The sequence below is a fragment of the Scatophagus argus genome, chromosome 6, assembly GCF_020382885.2.
Source record: "Scatophagus argus isolate fScaArg1 chromosome 6, fScaArg1.pri, whole genome shotgun sequence".
Lineage (NCBI taxonomy): Eukaryota > Metazoa > Chordata > Actinopteri > Scatophagidae > Scatophagus > Scatophagus argus.
This window is the reverse complement of record NC_058498.1, coordinates 15,188,295-15,205,770: the sequence shown is the minus strand read 5'-3', so window position 1 is coordinate 15,205,770 and position 17,476 is coordinate 15,188,295. Positions and strand designations below refer to the sequence as shown.

The 17,476-nt window shown below is 40.6% G+C and overlaps 4 protein-coding genes across 8 annotated transcripts; 1 reads left to right on the top strand and 3 right to left on the bottom strand.

Moving 5' to 3' along the window:
- Nucleotides 1-493: 493 nt before the first annotated feature.
- LOC124060780 (selectin P) lies at nt 494-5,299 on the bottom strand. Of its 2 annotated transcripts, XM_046392085.1 has the most exons (15): nt 5,164-5,299; nt 5,008-5,086; nt 4,538-4,924; nt 4,345-4,452; nt 4,067-4,252; nt 3,788-3,979; nt 3,123-3,308; nt 2,844-3,029; nt 2,521-2,703; nt 2,223-2,408; nt 1,936-2,121; nt 1,528-1,716; nt 1,248-1,436; nt 1,009-1,131; nt 494-920 (listed from the first exon to the last, which is right to left on the bottom strand). In XM_046392085.1, exons 1-15 carry the CDS (start codon nt 5,164-5,166, stop codon nt 856-858), a joined length of 2,448 nt encoding a protein of 815 aa, XP_046248041.1. In that variant the 5' UTR covers nt 5,167-5,299; the 3' UTR covers nt 494-855. The 2 variants fall into 2 exon arrangements, with proteins under 2 accessions (XP_046248041.1, XP_046248042.1); XM_046392086.1 differs by lacking the exon at nt 5,008-5,086 and having other exon boundaries at nt 4,538-4,961; nt 5,164-5,267.
- Nucleotides 5,300-5,419: 120 nt separating this feature from the next.
- On the bottom strand, nt 5,420-8,398 carry LOC124060784 (L-selectin-like). 3 transcript variants are annotated; one of them, XM_046392092.1, is made up of 8 exons: nt 8,248-8,398; nt 8,119-8,177; nt 7,609-8,004; nt 7,425-7,529; nt 6,515-6,694; nt 6,120-6,209; nt 5,998-6,019; nt 5,420-5,790 (listed from the first exon to the last, which is right to left on the bottom strand). In XM_046392092.1, the coding sequence occupies exons 2-8, from the start codon at nt 8,168-8,170 to the stop codon at nt 5,751-5,753; spliced, it is 885 nt and encodes a 294-aa protein (XP_046248048.1). In that variant the 5' UTR covers nt 8,171-8,177; nt 8,248-8,398; the 3' UTR covers nt 5,420-5,750. The 3 variants fall into 3 exon arrangements, with proteins under 3 accessions (XP_046248048.1, XP_046248049.1, XP_046248047.1); XM_046392093.1 differs by having other exon boundaries at nt 8,331-8,398; XM_046392091.1 differs by having other exon boundaries at nt 8,119-8,398.
- Nucleotides 8,399-9,395: 997 nt separating this feature from the next.
- On the bottom strand, nt 9,396-12,997 carry sele (selectin E). 2 transcript variants are annotated; one of them, XM_046392087.1, is made up of 11 exons: nt 12,852-12,997; nt 12,652-12,730; nt 12,140-12,544; nt 11,845-11,949; nt 11,556-11,747; nt 11,251-11,442; nt 10,928-11,116; nt 10,646-10,831; nt 10,279-10,458; nt 10,040-10,172; nt 9,396-9,944 (listed from the first exon to the last, which is right to left on the bottom strand). In XM_046392087.1, the coding sequence occupies exons 1-11, from the start codon at nt 12,852-12,854 to the stop codon at nt 9,884-9,886; spliced, it is 1,725 nt and encodes a 574-aa protein (XP_046248043.1). In that variant the 5' UTR covers nt 12,855-12,997; the 3' UTR covers nt 9,396-9,883. The 2 variants fall into 2 exon arrangements, with proteins under 2 accessions (XP_046248043.1, XP_046248044.1); XM_046392088.1 differs by having other exon boundaries at nt 10,279-10,455.
- A 1,642-nt stretch (nt 12,998-14,639) lies between these two features.
- si:dkey-51e6.1 (uncharacterized protein LOC558617 homolog) lies at nt 14,640-15,760 on the top strand. Its single transcript, XM_046392094.1, has 3 exons — nt 14,640-14,910; nt 15,271-15,395; nt 15,498-15,760. Exons 1-3 carry the CDS (start codon nt 14,697-14,699, stop codon nt 15,588-15,590), a joined length of 432 nt encoding a protein of 143 aa, XP_046248050.1. The 5' UTR covers nt 14,640-14,696; the 3' UTR covers nt 15,591-15,760.
- The last annotated feature ends 1,716 nt before the right edge of the window (nt 15,761-17,476 follow it).

Below are 17,476 nucleotides of genomic sequence, written 5' to 3'. Positions count from 1 at the left end.
CTGAGATGGTACAAACTGTAAATGTCATGTCTAATATGAAACATCTTTTCAACACCACATGAGTTTAAGTTCAGGCCATTAAATTCAATAAAATGTAGTTTGTGTGAGGGTGGTGAATTGCCCTTCAATGTGGGATCACTGCCCAGTGTGACACATTGAGCCGAGACTGGTAATAGATCACCTCCGTGCCACTTGGTGACAGGAGCTTTCTAGCCTCTAAATGTGCTAAATAGACACTTTTTGGCCATTTGGCAGTCTCAGATGTTTTCTACCACACCCCCAACTGCCTCCACAGCATTAGTTCCCATGTGGGAGGTCAAATGTGGGTGAGCTGAAGTGCTATAGGGAGGGCACCAGCACGACATCCCATACTGTACCAAACGACACTGAACATTGTTGGAAGAAAGCCAATACTGATCATGTATAGTAATGTGCAGTATTGGTAGAGTCAACTAAAAATAAAATAAAATAAATTAAAAGGGGATAAGCCAGGAACTGTTGATATTTTATTGAAAAATAAGCAATATACCAGCAAGACACAAAGAAAATGCTGCACACAAGCTTTGCTCTGTGCGAATCATGTGTGAACTGTGTATCATGATTTTGGGCTCATTGATAACAAAAGGTTTTCTTACAAGCAGGGCATAATTATCTTTTTAAGGAATCTGTGAGAGGACAAATCAAAGTTAAATGTAAAGTTCTGATCCTACTGTAATCTTCTGAATATAATAACCATCAAGCTTCATATAATAATAGCAAGCATTAGGTTGCAGTGTTTCAAATGATTTCCTGCAAAAATAACTCAACAGAGAGAGAGAGAGAGAGAGAGAGAGAGAGAGAGAGAGAGAGAGAGAATCAAAATTCAAATGCTGGATTCTCTCTGTCTTCCCAACCTGGCGCATCAGCCATGATGGAATTTCCTGCAAAGATCAGAAATAAGGATCAGGGATACACTGTGAGTTGTAAATTATACTGCATGTATATGAGCATCATCACAGTAGGTCTCACCTTTTTTCTTAAATCGCCTCATAACTAACAGAAACAGTCCTACCAGGGCAAGTGGCACAACAACAGAGGCTGCTCCTACACCCGTATACATCAACATGGCAGTCCCCACTGGCATACCATTCACTGGAATAAGATCCTTAGTTAGTGAAATAGTGAACGTGGTAAACATGATACCTGCTTAATATCAGCTTGTTGCATTCTATATGAGCATGTCAGCATGCTGACTAAAATCAGTTTACCTGTGCAGGTGGGGACACTGTCACTCCAAAACCCTGTGGAGAGACAAAAGAGCATCTCTGTGCCATTCAGGGAAAATCCTTCTTTACAATTGAAAAGACACAAGGAGCCAAAGCTGAAGTTTCCAAGAGGGTGGGAACAGTTCATAGACAGGCGTAACGACAAGGCTGGAATGGCACCACACTGTACCGCTGAAATGTGGAAAAGGACATGGGATCAGCTGTTTGAATGCCAGAACAGCAAGACAAATGTAGTAAGTTTAAGGCAAAGCTGGATACTCACGCTGGCAGGTGGGAAGATACTGGCTCCAGTGGCCTGATTTGTTGCACGTCATAGATGATGTTCCTTTCAGCCAGAAACCCTCAGTACATTCAAATTCACAGTGTGAGTCATAGCTGTAAGGTGAGTGCGGATGGCTACAGTTCATCCTCCCATGTTGGGGAGCCTTGGCCAGTAGGGGGCAGCGGTGTGCTAAAGATAACGTTGACCAAAAGTATGACCATTAGCTTCAGGGAAAACAACCATTTGAAACAAAGTGGCAAAACAGAAATTTCCATCAGGATCTAAAAATTAGCCCTGCCAACATTAACATATTATGATTAAAGACATGACATGGAAGTTGCTGTGCTGTTCATGAAATAAAGGATGAATATAAACTGGGTGCAGCTCTGTCAAATTATGATTTATTACCCAGACAGCGGGGTATTTCTGTGCTCCATGCGCCCTGAGAGGTGCAGTCTGTGTCAGCTGTTCCGTTCAAGAAAAACCCTTCTTCACAGGTAGATGTGCACCGAGAGCCAAAGCTGAACTCTCCATGAGGAGCAGAGCAGACTGAAGAGCCATGAGAGGGAGAGTTCAGAGGGGGACATCTCTTTGCTGGAGGAAAAACAGAGACAGAGAGAGACATCTAAAACCTGAAAATAAGAGCTCGTCTGTAGATGATGATCCACAGATTATAATCAAAAAGATTGCTTTACCCAAGCAATGTGGGATATCTGCTCTCCACTTTCCCAGAGAGGTACACTCTGTGTCAGCTGTCCCATTCAGGACAAAACCCTCCTCACAGGTTGTGTTGCACCGAGAACCAAAACTGAACTGTTCATGAGGATCAGAACAGACTAAAGAGCCATGAATGGGAGAGTTCAGAGTGGGACATCTCTTAGCTGGAAAGGGAAGACAGAGAAAGCCAGACAAACAAGAATTTTAGAACTTAATGTGGTAAAGTGATACCAGAAAGAAATTATATTAACTGATTATGTCAGATTCTTTTTTTACCCAGACAATGTGGCACATCTGTATTCCATATGCCAAGGGAGTTACACTCAGTGCTGGCGGTTCCATTTAGTAGAAAGCCCTCGTCACAGGTTACTGTGCACCGAGAACCAAAACTGAAGGAACCATTTGGGTCAGAACAGGACAGGGAGCCATGAGGAGGATTTATGGGAATACACCTCTTCACTTGAAAATATAGAGAGGTAAGGGAGAGCACAATTACATCCACATCACACAAACAAAATGGTAAAATAAGTTACCATTTGTATTCTGATTGTATATTCATGCTCATTTACACTTCAGCACTTAGCCATCTATGATCATACCTTGACAAACAGGAAGCGCATGACTCCAGTTGCCCCGTGAAGAACATTGTGTCATGTTTGTCCCAATCAGATCAAAACCTTCTTCACATTGCACGGTGCATGTTGAGCCATAGCTGTACGCACTTACAGGGTCCTGGCATTGCATGGAAGCATGGGAGGGAGCCTTTAGGCTGCTGCACTGTACCACTGGAGAAGAAGAAATAAATTACTCATCAGAACACTGTACCATTTTGTTTATTTCCAGGAAACTTGTGACGTGACATCCTTTCTGTGAGCCACCTGTGCATTTAGGTGTAGGTTGACTCCACTGTCCAGAGGCCAGGCATGTGAGTCTGTTGTCCCCGGTCAGGTAGTAGCCTTCCTGGCAGGTGAAGTCACACCATGTTCCAAAGGAGAAAGGCTCCAGAGTGTGCACACACGTCATGTTGCCCATAACAGGAAACAAAATGGGGGAGCACTTTTTTACTGTGGTGGGACACAGATATCAATCACACATAGTCCAGTCAGTCAGTGTTCTTAGGTAATACATCAGTTTGATCAACTGATCAACATAGTGCAAGCATGAGGTGGAGGTATGAATAAGCATTGTGGCATAATTTACAGTCAAGGGAAACAACAATTGCGTACACACGTTAAAATATGTTGTTTTTCCAAATGCAAGGACAAAAATGAGTGTGAAGTAAAGTGATAACAGCTGTGACCTGAATACGATCTGCTGTACTGTCTGGACAGGATGTGACTACACACTGAGGCCAGCTAAGTACTAGCAAAAAGTGGCTGTCAATCTATTAACAGGGGGCAAGTATTACAAAAAGGAAATGAATGAAAGTGTGATTCATAGAAAATTATTTAACATTTATTTACTACATTTATTTATTACATTTTTACACAATTCTCTTTAATTTTTACATTCAAAGCAAAATAAATAAATAAATAAACTTTACTTGTGCATTCTGGGACACTGGCTGTCCAATTGCCGGTGTGGTCACAACGGATCTTATCTTGTCCACTGGGCTCATAGCCTTCATCACATCTGACCTCACAGGTGGAGTTGTAACTGTAAGGTGCGATGGGGTGGCTGCAGTTCATGCTACCCGCTTCAATGTTGGTGTGGTTCAGAACTGGACACTGTTCAACTGAAAAAAAGGCAGAAATATTTTCCTTGTAACTTTGACATCTGAAATAACAATTGTTTGGACACTGTTGATATCTAGTTGCCAAACCTTGACACAGTGGAACAGGGCGGTCCCAGTGCCCACTATCTTGGCATAGCAGCTGGGGCATGCCTATCAAATGAAAGCCAGGTTCACAGTGGAAAAGGCAGGAAGAGTTGAAACTATTGGACCCATAGGGATGGAAACAGTAGTGAGAACCGTGTTCTGGATCCAGCAAGGGTTTGCATGCTATTGCTGAAGGAAAAGCAGAACAAAAAGATATTATTTCATCCCTCACAGGAAGAGGTCATGTCTCCTTTAAATAAATTATGACAATGTTTGCTCACCCTCTTCACAGCGTGGCCCCAGGAAACCAGAATGGCACTGGCAGGTATAGTTCCCCACGGTCTCCACACAGTCTGCATGGGCACTGCAGGAATCCTGTCTGCAAGAGGCTGCATAAGGACAGAGAGAAATCTCACATGCTGTAATAAGTCTACAGGAGCCAGCCAGTGTCAAACAAAATAAAGTACACGTTACCAGTGTAGCAGACTGTTCCCTTCTTCTTGCGACAGTTCTCATTGTTCCACTTGGCTGTGTCTTTGTCCCTCTTAATGTAGATCTCTACACAGTCCTGACCTGTTAAGTTATCTGGCTCATCTGGTGCCCAGTTCTGAGCCTCTCTGGGCACTTCCTTATGGGTTTGATTCCAGATCCATCCTTCACCCGCTTTGTGAATGCCTATCCAGTAATAATTTTGGTTAAACGGCAGTAGATTGTTGAGGAAGTCAGTCTCCTCCTGACTCTGGATGGTCACCATTTCCATGAAGTTCTGCTGGCACCACTGGCTGGCTGCTAACCATCTACGGTTTGGAGTGGTGCTGTAGTTGTAGGTCCATGCCTGTGCTCTTCCTCTGCTGCTCAGGTCTGAGATCAGGTATATGGGCAATGAGACCAAATTGAACTGGTGAAGCAAGAAAAGAAGAGTTTGATAGACTATGCAGACCTACCTTGGGCAAATACAATCAGTGCAGCTATCAGTATCCTGTGATGCATGTTTTGTCTTCTATCAAGTGATTCTTCAAACATCTGGAATATAAACAGAATTTTTCTTGTCATTATAGCACCATTGCACGTGAGTTATGTTGATATTTCACAGGTCTTACCATTTCATCTGTCCTCGGTCACTAATTCTAACTGTTGTATTCACTCCTTCTTGCTGTATAATCGATGGTAAAACAGTATTAAATGTCCCTCAGGGGATGATTCAATGACCAGTTTTGTAATATCACTTTTGCTGTAACTTCCTTTCAGGAAGGGCACGACTTTACCACCCATAACAGTCTGGAAACACACACACACACACACACACACACACACATGCAAAAACACTCACTAGTACTCATAAAAACTCATTACTCATTAAAATGTGTTTTATTTAATTAAATTTATCTTTCACAAAGATATCACAAAAAATGCACCTCTAATGTTATCAAATGAATGTTCTGAGTTTACATACTTCATGCTTGACCTGATATTAAACCATCACATGCACACACACACACAGTTTATATCCATGCAGTTTACCTAAGTTAAGCTTTAACATGCAGACAAAATGTCGAGCTATAACTGATACAACCTACAGTTTGTGACTATTTGGATTTATTTATAACAACACACTAAAATTAAAACAAGCAACTGCACTCGGGTCATTATAGGTCTACATAGAGGAAGTTCCAGTCATCCTTCATCTTTATGCCTCACTGGGTGGGCTTGTGGCTTCTTCAGACTGCCTATGAAGGACAAACAGACTGACATTAAAGGAACATTAACTGAATAATTTACTAAAGTGAATCACAGTTGCAGTAAGAAGTTGTAGCATTTTAGAAGCAGAATACTTTCAACAGCAATAGACTGTAACATTTTAGTAAATTAACATTTCAAATATTAAATGTGCACAAATGGGTGGAGGTGCTTTGGACAAGTATTTCAACACTGACCTTACTTGGGCAAGTTTCTTTCCTGTAAGAAATTAACAGAAAAACAGATCACTACTAAGGTCTGTTGCAATAACATTACATTGCATCACTACTCTTATGAAGTGTAAACGAAAAACACTGACTTTTTCTACGTTTCATCCAGCAGAAACAGATACAGCAGAGGGCAGAGAAGGCTCCACACCCAGCCACAATCATCAGAGCCCTTTTATAGCCTGAGAAAATAAAAGAAAACTGTTGTTTTTATCCTGAGTCATTCCCTGCTTGACAGTGTGAGATTTCTTTTTTAAAAAAGTTACTACTACAAAAACTATCACTACTGCTGCTGGCCATTTTAATAATAACTTACATGATTCAATTGAAGCAGAAGTATTTTATCAAAGAAACCGCTAAAGCAGCACAATGAATACCTGGCCTTGATTTTGGCATCTTTATGCTTTTTTAATTTTTTAAAAATAAAATTACTATTTTTTTTTTTTAATTCCTATTATATAACTTTGAGATAAGGGCAAACAATTACTTGCACATGCAGGCCTTGGGCCGCTCCAGACCCCGGTGACCCCACAGGTAACAGAGGGCGAGCCTATCATCAGGAATCCTGAGTAGCATTTAAATCGACAGGTTGAGTTGAATGTGAGGTTTCCTCCTGAACAGCTAAGGTACCCGTTATCAGGCTGAGACAGAGGGGGGCATTCCACAGCTGGAGGCACAAACAGGTTAAAGTTTACCAGGGATGCAATTATATAACATCTTATGCTAGCTTTCAATTGTGGGAAAAAAAAAGGACATGTTGCTAGCACATGCTAATGCAAATATTTTCAACAGCATTCTGAATGTGATCCTCAGTGTGGCATCAGGAAACCGAGGAAACAGATGCAGGTCTAATGATGACTGTGTTACAACTCAGCAACAACAGCACAAATAAGCATAACCCTAAGAAGCATATACGAGTGACCTATGCAGAGGAAGGATGTTTTGAAAGATCCAGACATCAGAATGTGAGTTTGTAATGAGATATAAATATACCACAGCCTGGCAGAGTCCCACTTGACCTTGCTGACAGAGGTAGTTTTCAGGTATGTCTCCACAAACATGTACAGATTGTACAGGACAGGAAAACAAAAGACTTTGAAGAGGACATGAGACTGACTTTCTAAAGTTGCACTGGTGCATATCAGGACAAATGTTAGTGGTTTATTTGGAGCCATGTTTGTGTCCACTTGATCAGTGTCACACCAACATTAATGTTTTTGCTCTATTTTTCATCAAACAATACACAGTGTTGCTCAGTAGTTGTTTACTGTGTCTGCTTTCTAGTTAAGGCTGGTCAGATTAAATAGATCTGCTGCAGCCAAGACAATCCTGAGACTGAGTGAACACAAACCTACTTTAATAATTGAAGTCTTAATTGCAGAGAGCTCCCTCCTCACCTGTTTGGCACCTGTCTCCTTTAAAGCCAGATTCACAGAGACAGGTTGTGTTTTCCACGGTCTCCAGGCATCTTCCTCTCTCACATGAGGTTGCATTACACTGGGCTGTTAAGAAAAAGTGCAACACTAAAACAACCTCTGTGACTTGCTGTGACCACCTTCAAAAACAATCAGCTCTACGTACCTTTATAACAAACAGGATGATTTGCTTTGTCGCATTTCTGATCATTCCACTTCCCTCGGTTTTTTCCTGTGTTCAGGTACATCTCCACACAAAACTCTGTGCTGTGGTCATTGTTGGGCTCGTTTTCTGCCCACGACTGCTCTCCAATCCACGTGCTGTTATTCCCAACCCAGGTCCAAGTTTCATTCTTGTGGTTTTTAGTGATTCCAATCCAATAATATGGACCTTTACGTTTTTTTGGGAGCTTTGAGACCAGATAGTCATTCTCTTCCTGGTTTTGGAGGACCACCATGTCTGTGTAAGTGGTCTGGCACCACTGCCGAGCTTGAGTCCAGTTCATGGTCTTGTCTGAGTAATGATACGTCCAGCTCAAGGCAGTCTCAACCATGGAGCTACCTAATGTATATTTTTGGATGAAAATTAAACTCCAGCGCAACAATAGTGTTGTGTTTCACTTGAGGACATATTTCCAATTATAGATTTTGCTGTAGTATTAAAACTAATACTCACCAAGGAGGAGGATTAAAGTCCACTTCATTGTCAGTGAGAGACCAACAAGCATCTGTTGTCTGTCCAAAGAGAAAACAGTCAGAAGCATAAATACCATCATGAAAAATAACTGAAGAATGACTTCCTTACCTAGAATTGGTATATATAAAAAAAATATAAAATATTGATAGAAAAATGTTTTCTAAATTATTTAGAATAAGCGTGCTACCTACATTAAATCTATGCTTTTCTAATCATATTAAATATGAAACATCATAGTACAGTAGTGCAGTATACGAGATTATACTTGCCTGAAGTTAGTTTAGAGGCAAGTATCAAGCTTTTATATTTCTCTTAGGCCATTCAGTTCAACATTAACATATAATACCTGGATGTTTATTGTACAAAAAGAATGCAAGCGATGACTGAATGACTGACCAAATGACTTAAGTCACCTTTTGGGAAATCCCACCTGTTTCTGGTAAAGGTGGGATCAGGGGCAGATTTTTCAGTAATGCAAAAAAAAAAAATAAAATGAAATAAAATAAAGCAAAAGCTAATGCAAACAGTAAAAATGCACAGTGAGGGTGACTACTGAATGTTTGGTCTGACACATGAAAACAACTTCCCCCATAAGTAATGCATGTTCCTGTTTTTACAGGTGATGCGTGCCTTTACAAACTACCATTTATACAAAATTATTAGCCTATACTGAGTACCAGGGGATGAAGCCTTTCACTTGTTACTAGAACAAGCATCTTTCAGTATCCTAGTTGATAGTGTTTTGGTGAAACTACCCTGACGTGCTTTGAATTCATGACTTTAACAGCAACAAATTATAGAGGGACAGAGAGTCCACACTGTCACCTTCAGTCTGTTGTAAGATATCAGATCTACCTGAAGTGCTGATATAGGAGATTTTGGTGAAACAAATAATGTTGACGATCTGTAAAACAGATTTCCCAAGCATTATAACCCTTCCTCTTTCTCCTGCCTCTCACTGTTATGCAACCATTCATCTCTGTCCCGACCATTGTAGTGGAGGTCACAGAAACAGGAGAGGTCTGTACTGTATTTGGAAAAACATTCTTCTTAGACCTCTGAAAAAACATGATGTTCTGCAGTGCCAGCACAAATGTCACTGCTCAAAGTGTGGGAACAAGTTGGTGTGTATAGAGTTGATGGCTGATACTCAGTATGTGAGTGTAGTGACAAGAATGGCAATATTTTCGCATTGTCATTCTCAGATATTTATCATGTTGAGACTGGGAGATGCATTAAAAATGACCAAAACAAAATGACATTTTTATTGTTTTATTATCATTGAAAAATAAGCACTGCTTTAAACATACAGAAAGCTAAAAGAACATTTGAAATGTAATATCCACTGGTTAAATAAATAGCACATGTATAAATACATCAACATAGTGAAATTGTTCACAGTTCTGCACTGACATGATAATGCATCAACATCATGTTACATTTATAATAACATGAATAGGGTCACCTTTCCAGCATGTTCAAAAAGTCGTAGAACAATGTGTTCAATATAAAACTCCCCTGGGGAGGAAAAACACGACTGAACTTCATTACATAGCAAATCACAAAGTTCAACAAAACATAATAAACCCATCAAATGCAAATGCATAAAGAAAGCCTTTTGTCTCACCACTGATTGCTCTTTTCCTGTTATGCTATGCTACTTCTATGATGACTAATTCACATACATTAATGTGAAAGATATATGCAGATGTCTTTAGTTGTTTCTGAAGATTATGACTGTGTTCTATATGAGGCTGTCAATGCTGTTCTTGAAGACCTGCAGTGGGGTCTCTATGTCAGAGTTGCTGGAAGAAAAGATGAAAGAAGAAAATGAGCCGTGCAATTCAACAAACTTTAAAAAGAAAATGTATGATTTAAGTGAGATGAATGCTTATCTAACCTGCTTAGTTCAAACTTGGAGCCGCTCTGCTTCATTCGCTTTAAGATCCACATAGCCAGAGAGATGCCAGACAAAGACAGAGTGCCTCCTGCCACCACACCGGAAGCAATTGCAGTTGTCTGTGATGGGGAAGCTGAAGAAACATGATCAAATGTGAATTATTTGACCATTTAAATTCAAAGCATTATAATCTTGTTTTCTATTTAAGTTTTTTTGAACATTTCATCAGTTTGTTTTACCTTGGCAGATGGGTTTCCCTCCTGTCCAGTTGCCATGATGATCACAGATCAGCAGCTCATGTCCATCTAATGAGTAATCTTGATTGCATGTGAAGGAGCACCATGAGTTGTATACTAGCTCACTGTTTGAACAGTTGATATGCCCATTTTCAGGAGCCTCAAGCAACGGGCATCTCACTGCTGTGGGAAAAGACAGCAAAAATTTAATCATTATCCATTACATATTAATAAAGGAGATCACATTTTAGTGACACAACACACTGTCTAAAAACATGCAAATAATGTAGGCTTTGTAAATAGAATGTGAACTGTGAAAATGTAGTGAGCAAATAGTGTTGTGAGCACAGAGTTATGTCTTCCTCCATACCTTTGCAGGCAGGTATAGCTTTATTCCACTGTCCGTCCTCAGAACACTGAATGATGTGCGCCCCCTGCAGTTCAAAGCCTGCTTCGCAGCTGAAGGTGCAGCTGGAGTCTGGCAGCAGTTCATTCAAAGGATGGCTGCACTGGGTGATCAGGTGAGCCACACCCTCTGGATTGTTGCAGGTGATGGCTAAACAAAAGAAAAAAAATGTTTTTTGTAAAAACCACGAAGGAGAGAAAGCTCATTTTAACCATACAGAAGGTGGCTAGAATAATGTGCCCTCACCTTCACAGCGAGGCACCTCCTCACTCCACTTGGCTGCTGACGTGCATGTAACCCCGCTTGGTCCCACCAGGCGGTAGCCGGGGCCACAGCTGAAGGTGCAGGTGTGTCCATAGCTGAATTTCATGTCTGAATCGTTTTCACACTTGACATTGCCATTCTCTAGCTCCTGGAGAGCGGGACACTGGATAGCTGCAAAACAAAGGGAGGAACAGAAAAGGTCAACTGTAGTCTTGTTTAAAAATCCTACAATAACAATGATAAAAGCCAATAGCAGTGATATCATGGAAGTCCTGTGAGGTAGAAACCAAAAACAGTGGGCTTACCAACACAAAACGGTTGAGAGGAATTCCAAAATCCTGATCCATCACATTGCAGAGTGTTAGAAGAGGAACCAACAAGACTGTAGCCTTCATCACAGGTGAACTCACAGGTGGACTGATAGCTGGAGGGGCCCAGAGGATCTGAGCATTTCATGGATCCACTTGCTGGACTAGACAGCTCCTGACATTTAACCACTGTGGACCATCAAAAACACATTATAGCATGGTCCGTCATCCCAACTTAAGAACAAAGTCATATGAGTCAATACTACATCAAGGTTAATTTTTTGCAGCTTTGCAGTACTTACATTCACATGTAGGAGGCTGGTCTGACCACTGTTCGGAGGCAGTGCATGTCAGGGGTCTTGACACACTCAGCTGGTATCCTTCCTCACAGGAGTACTGGCACAAGGAGTCGTAGGAAAAGTCTCCATACTTATGAGTGCAATTCACGCTTCCCTTATATGGGACAGTCACCTCCTCTTTGTTGCACTTAATAACTGCCAGTAAAGAAAATGAGACACAGTTATAGGTCCTGGCTGTAAGTGACTAAAACCAAATTAAAATAAAAAGCACAACGTCAGTGTATTTTCTCACCTTGCTCACACCTCTCTCCATAAAAGCCATCAAAGCAAGCACACTTGTGGCTGTTGATGGTTTCCACACAGTTTCCATAGAGGCATGAGTTGTTCTTACAGGCAGCTGGTGAAAGAAGAAGAAATTTCATATAGCTTGCATAAAATGCTATAAAAAAAATTCTATGGACTTTTATTTTCAAAACACCATCAATGCAAAGTTCAAAATGAATATTGCCTAATAATGAGCAGGAAAATCTAAATGAATGCAATTAAACTGAGAAGCTCTCATATCCTAATCCCTAACTGTTGCTCACCTGTGTAGCACAGAGCAGTCTTCAGCTTCTCGCACCTCTCATCATTCCACGTGCCTGGCTGAGTATCCCTTTTAATGTACATCTCCACGCAATCCTCATTCTTCCCTCTAATCTTTCCGTTCCTAGCATTGTTTGGTTCGCCTTTTGCCCAGTTCTTTGCTTCTTCTGTCAGAGCCTTGTTTGTCCCTACCCAGGTCCAGATGTGATTGATCTTGCGGATGCCAATCCAGTAATAACCGGATTTCTTGGGCAGCCAGCTGTTGAGATGCTCGATCTCCTCCTGGTTCTGGATGGCCACCATATCTGTGTAGTGCTCCCTGCACCAGTCTCTAGCATCCTGCCAATTCATTGTGGTGTTAGAGTGGTAGTAAGACCAGGAGTCTACACTAGTCCACATGCACAGCACTGGGGACAGAGGACAGAGACAAGTATTAGACTGCAGGGTAATACTGATGAATTTTAAAAAGACAGATGTAGAAAACAAAGGTTCTATTTGCATTAGAGTTGCATACTTGAACAAAGAAAGGTCAAGTTGGTCCATGAGACAGAAGTCTTAGATCCACGGAGCTGAAGTAATTCAGAGTAAAATGCCTGGAAAAATCAAGTAAAGAAACAAAACACAAAGTTAAGATAAATTTATACTGCCACAAGCAAAACATAAAGGAATTTGCACCAAAGAGAACTGCATTTAAGCGGACACCTCAACACTCACCATTCTTTGCGGTGTGTGTGATAACCTACAGAAGACTTTGTTTGTGTCGTCGTATCTGAGGTTGAGATGATTCTGAGTTGTGCTGAGGCACCTGCTTTTATACACTCCATCGCCCTGGTGCAGATTTCCGGGAAGCTCCAATCATAACTGGGCTTTTCACTGGAAATTCCCACCCCCCCCCTCAATGTTGCCCCATCCCACCGCTAACCTTGGAAACTTTCCCTCTTTCTTCCTAGGTAGGAAGGTAAAAAAAAAAACAAAAAAAAAACAACTCCTTTGTTTCAGCAGGACTTGGCCGCTAATATTATTATTTTTATCATCCGAGAATTAATGTCTGTGGAAAATAATCACTCAAGTACTGCATTTCAGTACAACTCTGAGTGAGCAGTACTTTACTTGAATATTTCCATTTTATGCTACTTTTTATGTATACTTAACATTTCAGAAGAAAATATTGTTTTTTTTATATTGCTTTTTTATACCACATTAATTTGATGATGTAGTTCCTAAGATATTTACATACTGATCACACACTTAAGTGAAAGTCAACTCAGACGGAAATTGTGAAATCCTGTGAGCTGATAGTACAAGTGTTACAAGTGCCAAAAATATGCCCACTCTTTCCTGTTATTTGGAATTGACCTTCTGAATATTCAGCAACTGAAAACAAACTACCTTATCTTTGGCAGCGTTATTGAGAGCTTTTTGTGGCTGTTAAGTCATTTGGACCAGTCTATGCTTCACGATCAACCATTCCGGTTGACGCCTATTAATAGTTGTACAAAGTGTGCCAAAAGACAACCACAGATTGGAATACACTTTTCACTGTTCAAAAGAATGAATTAACATGTCCTGTGCACAGACGTTCACATCAAAAGAAGAAAGAGGAAACAAACAATGCTGCAGCAGCTGACAAACACTTTACTGGGATGTTTTTAGGAGTGTCTGGGGATGGGAAATGTATGGTGCAGGAGCAGAGGCGCCTGCTCACTGCCTGTGTTTCTGGAAGTGACAGTTCATATCCTTCCTTTCAGACCAGAGACACTGGGTGATAGCCGCTGTTGCCTGACACCTCCTAACCCCCACCACTTCCCCTAAAAATGTAATGTAAACTCCATAATTACAGAACAAGACCCAAGGGAGAAAGTCAGTTAAAGTGCTGATAATAAAATCCTGAACAGATGATAATACAAATGTGTGCTTTCCGCTTAAGGTTACCCCACAGATCTATTTTTCAACTCATCATGCAGCCACTGTCTTCATTTTTTAACTTATCGCTGTCTTTTTTGGTGTGATAAAGTGGAAAATTCCTTCCTGAGAAGAGGTCTGTGACAGAGATTTAGTTTTTGTTTTGTTTCCCATTTTGGCTCCAAATTGAAAGACTACTAGACATATTGGGCTGTTGAGAGACCTTGCTCCACCAAAGGTTCAAGCATCTATTGCAAAAACATCCATAATCCTGTCCAGAACAGTGTTCTTGAACCAAAAACTACATTCTCTCCAGCTTTGACTCTGACCTTCCTGACACCAGCGGAAAATCTCTGGCTCAAGGAAATGACATATCAAGTAGAAAGATAAAAGAAAAGGTCTCCTGAGTGAAAAATAGACAATTCCGTTAACTTCTTCCCTTTGCAATAAATAAAGTACATAGAAGATGATGATTTCTGGGTTTTGAGAGCTGTGAAATTCAAACAGTTCCCTCTTGCTGCCATATGGAGGCGCCAGCGTGCGATCTTGCCAGGTGCAGTTCTATCCTGCAAAGCCATGGCGGCAGGCTGCGTAAGGCGTGTCTCTTTAAGACAGGAAACGTCCCAGTCCAAGTAAAGACATTTGCCAGAGCGCACCATGTTGTCTGTCGTCGGGAGACCTCTGAGCAGACTCAAAGTCTCCGGTGCCTTCAGTAAAGCTACAGTCGCAATGGCAGACGCTCTGGCTAAAATTCCCGATGTGGAGATTGATCAAGAGGGAACCTTTAAGTACATACTGGTCAGAGTGAAAGTAAAAGATGGCGATCAGAGTAAAGACATAGTGCGAGGCACAAAAAGTGCAGAGTACCACAGTAAGTTGACGACTGCAGTTGGTTGCAGACTAGCGTCCAAGTGCGTCAGGTCTGCTCGAGATAACGTGCAAACCAAGACGCAGATGAGCCGTCGGTGCAGCAGAATAGGCTGATTTGACACCATTTGCACCGCTGTCATGCTGCACCCAGCAAACGTGCATGAATCCTGCACGGACAAGGCAGACGCAGTGCTCGCCTGCATTAATATTATATGTTTTGTTCAAATAGTGGAACTAACAGCTTCAGAGGATTAGATGTGAGACTATTAATACAATGTAATTGCTTAAAATACTTGCTATTGTGTGCCCCGTAACTAAACGAGATTGTTTTTACTGATGGGATGATTTGGGTTGTTTACAGATCATATATTTGAGAAAGTCAGCCCAGCTATGGAGGCCTTGGGTATGGAGTGTAAATGCCTTGGAGGAGGAAAGATAGAGCACAACAGCCAGGAGAAAAAACTACGAGTGTTTGGAGAATCAACTGTAAGTTCATCTGTTTGAAAAGATGTTAAAAGCTTAATCAGACACCAGATACTCAATAATGTCTCGATGTTATCATGTAAATGCTGTCTCGTTCATTTTCAGGCCTTTGGTAAAGCAGACCATTCTGTCTCCGTTGAGAAGTTGAAGAGTGCCTTCAGCGGCTATGAGATCACTTGGTCTGATGACAAAAAATAAGGATGTAAACCCGTATCTCATTTCACCTATCTTTATTTATATATCCATCGTCTCATTCAAATACACCATTCTGCATTAAACTGTTTTTGTCTGAATCTGTGAAAGCACAAAAGCTGACCGCTAAAAGATTTACTTTCACTTGCTTTACAATAAACTTTGTCAGAACTGAGTGTTGAGTGCCAAGCGTAAAGTCCATACAGGAAGGGGAGAGCCAACTGGAATCACGAACATATCCGCCTACTCAGAGGGAAAGTTTTTCTTTCAAAAGATAGAAAGAGATAAGTCAGGCTTTCACTAGTTGTCAGGATTATGCTTTCATTTTTGCAATGCTAAATAATGATAAACTTAAAATGAAAAGTTGGTTGTAAAAGTTGATTCTTCTTAAAAAAAAAATCCACAGTGCTATACAAACAGTGCAATAATAAATAAAAGCCTGGAAGAAAAAAGGAGTAAAAGATACATATAATTTTTTTTTTATGAATTACAGAAAACTACATGTTTTATGATAAGCCTATGAAAAGATTGCATGTTTTCTGTCTGTGGTCTGCGTTATCTAAAAAAAAAAGGCAACAACAAACAAACAAAACAAAAAAACAAAACAGGACTGACATTGTGCACCAAATCCATATAGGAGGTGTCTGGAGTATGTTCTCACTTGCACACCAATGTACTGTTAATGCGCTCCCACTACACGATGCATAAAAGAAAATGAATCAGATCACATCAGTGTTTAACAAAATTTCATGGAAGTCCATACAACTGTTGTGCAGACTTCTTGAAAACCACAAACGTGTAGCTCATGGTGGTGCTGGATATCATTTTTCATCTGAGAACCTTGAATGTCTGGATGGAAAATTTGGGCCAATCTGTCTGGTAGGTTTAGAGGATTGCTACTGGCACCAGAGAAAAAGTCAGAGCTAAAAATCATGAATGTCTTTACAAAATACACAGTAATGCTTGCAATAGATGTTATAGTATTTCAGTCTGGTCCAGGGTGGACAGATTGAGTAACTGTAAAAACATTCATACTGAGTATTCCAATATGTTGGACACTTTAATGATTTGTGATCTGTTCTTTGAAATCAGTTCTGATCTTTCAGCAAGTATTGATCCCTGGACTGTTGAGATGATTTCTATGGGAGACTGATGTGCTGTCTTGATAGAATATCCAGCTTTGTCTCTCATTTGTTGATGTTATTGGTATTAACATCCAGTTATTACGTTTATTCCTATGAGATTGCCCTATCCAAGTGTCTACATCCTTTCGTCTGGGGTTTTCCCACATGAGGCTGACTGGTTCTTTAAAGGTACATGCAGTGCACATTCTTGCCATTGCTTTTTTTATTGCTTGTGACTCCCTCTCTGCCTGGTGAGTAATAGGAAAAGCATTACGAGGTACAGTGGCGTGTAACTCTACAAACCAAATGCACAAAATTAGCCACCGACACTGAGGAAGACTCCATTCCCCTTGACCGATATGCCTAAACCTAACTTAGATGCTGTCTGCCAGTTGCCCTATGACCTCAAAAAAGAAAAACAAAAAAGTATCTTCCTTCCAGTTTCCATCCCACTCCGGAACCAGTTTCCTCTAAACTGATAACCTTTCTATTATCTACAAACAGGGAGGTCACCACGGGAGGGAGAAGTCTTTAATTGAATTACAGGAATTGTTTAATGACATTTCACTTGAAACGATAGAGTGTTGATGACCAAACCGTAATCAGACTGTATAGTCATGTAATGGTAAAAAAACACTTTCTATTATCTAGCTGGAGACTTTCATCACAGTTTTTACAATCCTGCAGTATATAACCCACAGCGTATCTTTCATTTGTTTGAAATGACCCTTTTTATATATTTCTTTGTGTACTGCTCTTAAAGTGCTG

Bases quoted from the DNA above. Each gene is read 5' to 3' on its own strand.
- LOC124060780 (XM_046392085.1), bottom strand. The intron at 4,925-5,007 runs GTAGGTCTGCAT...ACCTGATCTCAG, and splicing joins ACTGATTGTATTTGCCCAAG to ACCTGAGCAGCAGAGGAAGA. The intron at 4,253-4,344 runs GTGAGCAAACAT...CTTTTCCTTCAG, and splicing joins GGGGCCACGCTGTGAAGAGG to CAATAGCATGCAAACCCTTG.
- LOC124060784 (XM_046392091.1), bottom strand. From the start codon at position 8,218: ATGATGGTATTTATGCTTCTGACTGTTTTCTCTTTGGACAGACAACAG. The intron at 7,530-7,608 runs GTACGTAGAGCT...TTTTCTTAACAG, and splicing joins TCATCCTGTTTGTTATAAAG to CCCAGTGTAATGCAACCTCA. The intron at 6,210-6,514 runs GTAATTGTTTGC...TTATTTTCTCAG, and splicing joins CCCAAGGCCTGCATGTGCAA to GCTATAAAAGGGCTCTGATG.
- si:dkey-51e6.1 (XM_046392094.1), top strand. From the start codon at position 14,697: ATGTTGTCTGTCGTCGGGAGACCTCTGAGCAGACTCAAAGTCTCCGGT. The intron at 14,911-15,270 runs GTAAGTTGACGA...GGTTGTTTACAG, and splicing joins AAAAAGTGCAGAGTACCACA to ATCATATATTTGAGAAAGTC. The intron at 15,396-15,497 runs GTAAGTTCATCT...GTTCATTTTCAG, and splicing joins GAGTGTTTGGAGAATCAACT to GCCTTTGGTAAAGCAGACCA.
- sele (XM_046392087.1), bottom strand. The intron at 11,443-11,555 runs GTAAGTACTGCA...GATGGTCCACAG, and splicing joins CCAGCCTCCTACATGTGAAT to TGGTTAAATGTCAGGAGCTG. The intron at 10,459-10,645 runs GTATGGAGGAAG...CTTTTCCCACAG, and splicing joins AGCTATACCTGCCTGCAAAG to CAGTGAGATGCCCGTTGCTT.